The sequence below is a fragment of the Amblyomma mixtum genome, chromosome 3 (assembly GCF_055824585.1).
Source record: "Amblyomma mixtum isolate Tamu chromosome 3, ASM5582458v1, whole genome shotgun sequence".
Taxonomy (NCBI): domain Eukaryota; kingdom Metazoa; phylum Arthropoda; class Arachnida; order Ixodida; family Ixodidae; genus Amblyomma; species Amblyomma mixtum.
This window is the reverse complement of record NC_143014.1, coordinates 375,148,908-375,154,773: the sequence shown is the minus strand read 5'-3', so window position 1 is coordinate 375,154,773 and position 5,866 is coordinate 375,148,908. Positions and strand designations below refer to the sequence as shown.

Sequence of the window (5,866 nt, the reverse complement as noted above, 5' to 3'; positions counted from 1 at the left end):
CATTAAATTCATACAGCCCATCAGGCGTGATGAAAGCTGTTTTCGGGCGATCGACGTCGGCCATCGGCACCCGCCAGTACCCAGAGCGCAGATACAACGAAGAAAAGTACTCCGCTCCCTGCAAGCAATCCAGCGCGTCATCTATACGAGGCAGGGGGTAGACGTCCTTCCGAGTAATTTTGTTCAGCCGGCGGTAGTCTACGCAAAATCTAATGGAGCCGTCCTTTTTCCTGACAAGCACAACCGGAGAAGCCCACGGGCTGTGAGAGGGCTGGATCACGCTGCAATGTAGCATGTCGTTCTCCTGGTCATCAATGATGCGGCGCTCGGCGGAGGAGACGCGGTAGGGGCGTTGGCGCAAGGGTCCATGGGTGCCAGTGTCGATATGGTGGCGAACCGCTGCTGCACGACCAAACAGTGCTTGAGGGGAGTCGAAGGATGCGCGGAAGCGCTGCAGCAAAGCGATGAGCTGGGCGCGTTGGTGAGGTGGTAGAGCGGCATCAACAGAATGGGAAAACATATCCGGGGAGGACGGGTCGGCGACGTCGGCGGGAGGAGTGAGGGCGTTGATGTCACGGCCATCAGGGTCATCAAGGACAGGAGAAGCGTCGTCAAGATCGATGACATCAACCGTGCCAAGCGATTCTCCCCGAAGTAAAGTGGTGGAGAATGGCAACGGGTTCGCGACGTACAGGGCGCCACAACCACCAGAAAGTGTGAGCACGGCATGAGGGAGCATGACAGATTTGCGGTGCGCACAAAGAGGAGAGGGTGAATAAAGGACAGTAGCGTCAGAGAGGGCAGCACAAGTCAGCGGCACGAAAACAGAAGAGAAAGCTGGCACGTCGACGTCGTCAGCAGCGAGAATAGGCGCGGCGGTAACAGCGGAGGAGTCCACAAGAGCATCACACAGCGGCGACAAATCAATTTCAGCACGTGCACAGTCAATGATGGCGTGATGCGCGGACAGAAAGTCCCACCCGAGGATGATGTCATGAGAGGAGCGGGTGAGAACGAAGAACTCAATGGTGTAGGAGAGACCTTGGATGACGAGGCAGGCAGTGCACGCTGCCAGAGCGCGAATGGGGTCAGCACTGGCGGTGCGAAGCGAAAGGTCAGAAAGTGGCATCATCACTTTTTTTAGTTTGCGGCACAAGTTGCGACTAATGATGGACACGGCAGCACCAGTGTCAATAAGCGCGTCAACAGTAACACCTTCAACGATCACTTGAATAACGTTCATGGGAGCGGTGGTAGGGTTTGAGACGGTCGTTGGCAGCGCAGTTCTTGCCTCCGGAACTGCGGCGCCTAGTTTTCCGTTTGGAGGGGTGGTGACCGGTGGCGCATAGGAGAGAGCGAACGGCGTCGAGGAGACGGTGACCGATGGCTTCGGGTGTAGGAGTCGGAGCGAGACGGAGGAGAAGTGACAGGGACGGAAGGCAATGGAACGTCGTTCGTTGGTGGGCGCCCGTAGTCGTAAGGACGGGATCCGCGCGTGCGGCACCAGCGGGCCACATGACAAGCGAGACCGCAGGCATAGCAAATTGGGCGGTTATCTGGGGTGCGCCACGGATTCACAGGGCGGGGACCGGTGCGAGGCAGAGGATGGTGAGTCAGTGGCAGTGCAGAGGCGACCTGCTGCTGAGGGTGTACGTTGACAGGTGGCACATAAGCAGGCATAGCCGGCTGAGGTCGTGGCCGGGCAACGGCCTCATCATATGTCAGCGGTGCAGTGACCAGAGGGGGTGGATTAGCAGGCGGCAGGACCTCAGCTACCAGCTCCTGAATGACACGCTGAATAGAAGGCGACAGCGATGGCGTTGGAGCGGGTTGGCAGGTAACCAGCGATAATTGACGAGCCACCTCCTCCTGCACAAACTGCTTGATGTGCTGAAGAAGTGTCGGCTGATCGTGGGCAGGACTGCCTGCTGCCAAGCTCGAAATGGTGTCGTCCGATTAAGTGGTACGGCGGGTGACATGTCGCTGTTTGCGGAGTTCGTCGTAGCTCTGACACAAAGACACCACGTCGGAGACGGTTTGGGGATCTTTAGACAACAACATATGAAACGCATCGTCCTCAATCCCTTTCAGAATGTGTCGGATTTTGTCAGCCTCGCTCATAGATGGATTGAGCCGCTTACACAAATAAACGACGTCCTCAATATAACTCGTGAAGTTCTCGCCGTTCTGCTGGGCACGACTGTGCAACTGTTGTTCAGCCCGAAGGTTTCGGACAGCGGGGCGGCCGAAGACATCAGTAAGGCTGGTTTTTAGAGCCGCCCAGGTAGTAAAATTCGCTTCGTGGTTGCGGAACCACAAATTGGCGACATCAGTCAAGTAGAAGATGACATTCGTGAGCTTAACGACGTCATCCCATTTGTTGTAAGCACTCACACGTTCGTAGGAGGCCAGCCAATCTTCTACATCGGTGTCGTCAGTGCCGCTGAAGATCGCAGGGTCGCGCTGACGGACGGCACCGGAACCGACGACAGCGGTGGGGACAGGTTGGGCCGAAGTTTCGGTTGTCGTGGTAGAGCCTGGTAGCCTGGGCATCGTGGCGTAGCTCCAGGAGAAGAGCAAGCAGCACCTCCACCAAGTGTAATGTGGGGACTCGCACAGGTAGTGTGGGCGGCCACAGTCCTTGTTCCAGCAGTGCTTCTCAGCAGGCCGGCGTTCGCAAGCGCGCACCCGAGCTTAGTCAGCTTCGTCTTCTGTCGTCTTCCTCTCCTTCATCGGCGCTAGCCGCTGGGGCAGCAAACCCCAACTCTCTTTCTTACACTCCCTTATTGCAAATCTGCTGCACCTTAAGAGATTCCCCTAAACATTTGACCAACTCTGTTCCCACTTCGAGTTATTGATCAATTCGCTCTCGCCCTACCATAAGCTTGCCGCCTCGGTTAGTGCTGGTGGAGTGACGGGTTCGAACGCCGAACCAGGATGTAGTTTTCTTTAACTGCGAAGTTTCTGTGGAAGCTGTATATTTTTGCTCTGTAGCCGTGTGGATGCGCATGGGTGGATGCCAATGAGTAATTAGTCCCTTATTACAGTTTTTGCATGTTTCACATGACCTTAACACGATCTGAATTTACAGTGGATGATTTAGCTGTTGAAGCTGAAATAAAAATGACATCAGAAACAATTTCATTAATCATTCACACATCATTGTCAGGGTAAGCTGCATCAATTAACAAACTGTGAATTTGCAGCTTAACCTGTTCTTTTCTGCGGCCATCCACCTTGCTGAGAAGGCCTTTTAAGCTCAAAAGGAAGTGCTCGTCATCGTCTACTGATATGGTAGCCGTCGTCAAGTCACTTAGCCTCTGCCGGTTTTCTTTTAGAGCAGACATCATCAATTCATCCATGTCCATCCTCTTTCTTTTAGCACGCTTGCTAAGGGTCTTGCCTGGCGCACACATTTCGCTTGTGGCAGGCTGCCCACTTAGGGCAGGCTGAAATTCTGGCTCATTACACTCCATCGGTGCCGATGCAGAACCCCCTTCCACCTCATCAGGCAGTGCAGGCTCCTCCTCAGTGCTGTCTATATAAAATGAGCGGCATATGCCCTCAACAGAAGCAGCTGAGTCGGTGGCTGCGTCAAGTGACTGTGAATGCTGAACTGCAGCCTCGTCTCTTCTTGCCAGGCTGTGGATGGTATGAGAAAAAATATATTAGACGCTTAAATGCACACATAAACTCAAGCATAATTAACAACATGAAGAGAATAGCACATGCAAGGTTTGTGTCACACGGGGCTGTTTATAAACTCCCTGTCAACACGTGACAAGTCAGTGGTGCCCCATTGTATGGGCTGGTTTTGGCTTCTAAATATTTTTCTGCTCTTGGTGGCCTTTTGTCACAGTAGAATGGAGCAGAAATGCTAGCCATGTGCTCTGGAATGAAGTAGGTTGCGGAGAAAAAATAAATCTTAACCAGCACTACACATAAATGGGGCACCGGTTTTTATTACTTGAATGGAAATCAAATGTAGACTACAGGGGAGTACAATATTACAAACATACAGTAACAGAGATGAAGGGGCCTATCTGTCCAAATATTTTACCAATTCCCTAAAAAAGACACCTGTGTTGTGGTAGTTTATTTTATGTGCAGCGTACTGGCAGTTGTGCCCCATTGGTTGTTCCCACTTTAGGAAGTGAAGAAGTGAACTGATTCATATATATCAAACATACTACTAACACAGATTGCGTGCAAAGTACCAATGCCGAAATTCAGAGTACAAAGGATGTCGCACTGTTGGCTGCAGGTTTGTTTGTTGTTTTTTTTTAACCAGGGGGTCAGTTAGTGTACGCAAAAAGGTAGGTACATGAGCCTGGTTTTATTTCTTTCTTCATCAAAATATGGTGGCTGCAGCCAAAAATATCAAACCATGCTTAGCAGCAAAACGCAACAGCCACTCAGTAGCAAAGAAGGTAACAATAGGCCTTCACCTTCGACGTTGTATTGCGTCAGCCAGGAACATGAGGTTTGGCATCAACGTCCAACTTTTTTCCACGTCCGCTGCGCCACTGCCAGACTTTGCATACCCTTTCCTGAGGCGAAGAAACTTCTGCCTCAGGAAGGCCCACCGATGTTGTAGCACTGGCACTGCATTAAACATAGGAAAAGAACATATTTACTTTTTACAAACAAAACACTGCACATATTTCTCTGAAAAATGCGTTCGTCTGAAGAAACCTCACTGCTGCCGAATTATGCTGATCTCATTTCTTCAGCCCAACATCAGGTTTCTGAAAATTTGTGAACACTGCCGTAGAAGTCAGCTACATTCGTTCTTTTCAGCCTACCAGCTGGAGTTCGGCAGGGTAGCATCAAAAACAAAGAGGGTCACTTCATCACTGATTAAAGACAAAGCGATAGCAAGACACTCGTGCCATAGAGACCCATAGTGTGACCCACTCCCATAGACACCCTTGGACATGTTGGTTACAGTTCGACTCCCAAGCGGAGGCTAGCGCAAGGTGCGACTAGCAGTTCTGTGCTACAACTCACGCAGATTTCAACGCAATCAGTCACGCACGTGTGCGCTAATTCCGGGGCCCACAATCTGCCCTAGAAATCGCCGCTTCACCGAGTATGACAGCGAAACACCGGAAAAACGCTTCGACAGGCCCCTTGTCCTATCGCATAAAAGCACCGTTGTAGACACGTCGCTTGATGCTACGCAGGCTTTTTACGGGCTGCAAGAACGCACAAGAACGAAACGGGCAGCGCACCGCCGTCAATATTGTCAACGCTCATCCAGCGCCATAATCGCACTTTTCTAGACGAGGGAAAGCATTTGACTGCCGCAAGTTTGTCCGCAGATAGAAAGAAACGAAAAGCACTTACCGCTTTGATTCAGCGCACTAGAGATTTCGAGCCAGGCGTCGTTTTGTAGCTGTTTGTCACGGTACGTTTTCAGTCGCTGGTCGTAGAGAACAGGCCTCTGCCGAACTTCTTCAATGAGCAATTCATCGGATAATATAAAAGGGCGTTCGCCATTGATCATGATGACAAACCACGACACAACACAAGCGAGCTGAGACAACGTGCTGTCGGAGCAGCGCTGGTCGGAGCTTCGAAAGGAAGAAGCATCGATTTGCGCGCAAAATTTCGGCAGGCCGGAAGCCTCGTGACCGGAAAATGAAAACCTAAACTGGCGTACGCATTGGCCGAGCAGTAACAGTTGCATCTGTGCTCGTCGTAAAAGTTGCGGGTCCACCAACATTTACGTCCACGCTGACAGCAGAATTTGCGTACTTTACGCTCAATGCAACACTCGTCTGAACAGACTCATTGCGCTTTTTACGTTTACGCTTACGATCCGTAACAACGATCCGTGCGTAGCGCACGTAGTCTGAACGCG

At 51.5% G+C, this 5,866-nt stretch overlaps 1 protein-coding gene across 1 annotated transcript; it reads right to left on the bottom strand.

Annotated features, from left to right (window-relative positions):
• Positions 1-3,152: 3,152 nt before the first annotated feature.
• LOC149356828 (uncharacterized) lies at positions 3,153-5,509 on the bottom strand. The gene is made up of 3 exons (XM_089576439.1): positions 5,350-5,509; positions 4,449-4,605; positions 3,153-3,642 (listed from the first exon to the last, which is right to left on the bottom strand). Exons 1-3 carry the CDS (start codon positions 5,507-5,509, stop codon positions 3,153-3,155), a joined length of 807 nt encoding a protein of 268 aa, XP_089432565.1.
• Between the last annotated feature and the right edge of the window lie 357 nt (positions 5,510-5,866).

Bases quoted from the DNA above. Each gene is read 5' to 3' on its own strand.
- LOC149356828 (XM_089576439.1), bottom strand. From the start codon at position 5,509: ATGATCAATGGCGAACGCCCTTTTATATTATCCGATGAATTGCTCATT. The intron at 4,606-5,349 runs GTAAGTGCTTTT...TGTTTAATGCAG, and splicing joins TAGTGCGCTGAATCAAAGCG to TGCCAGTGCTACAACATCGG. The intron at 3,643-4,448 runs GTGAAGGCCTAT...TACCATCCACAG, and splicing joins GACGCAATACAACGTCGAAG to CCTGGCAAGAAGAGACGAGG.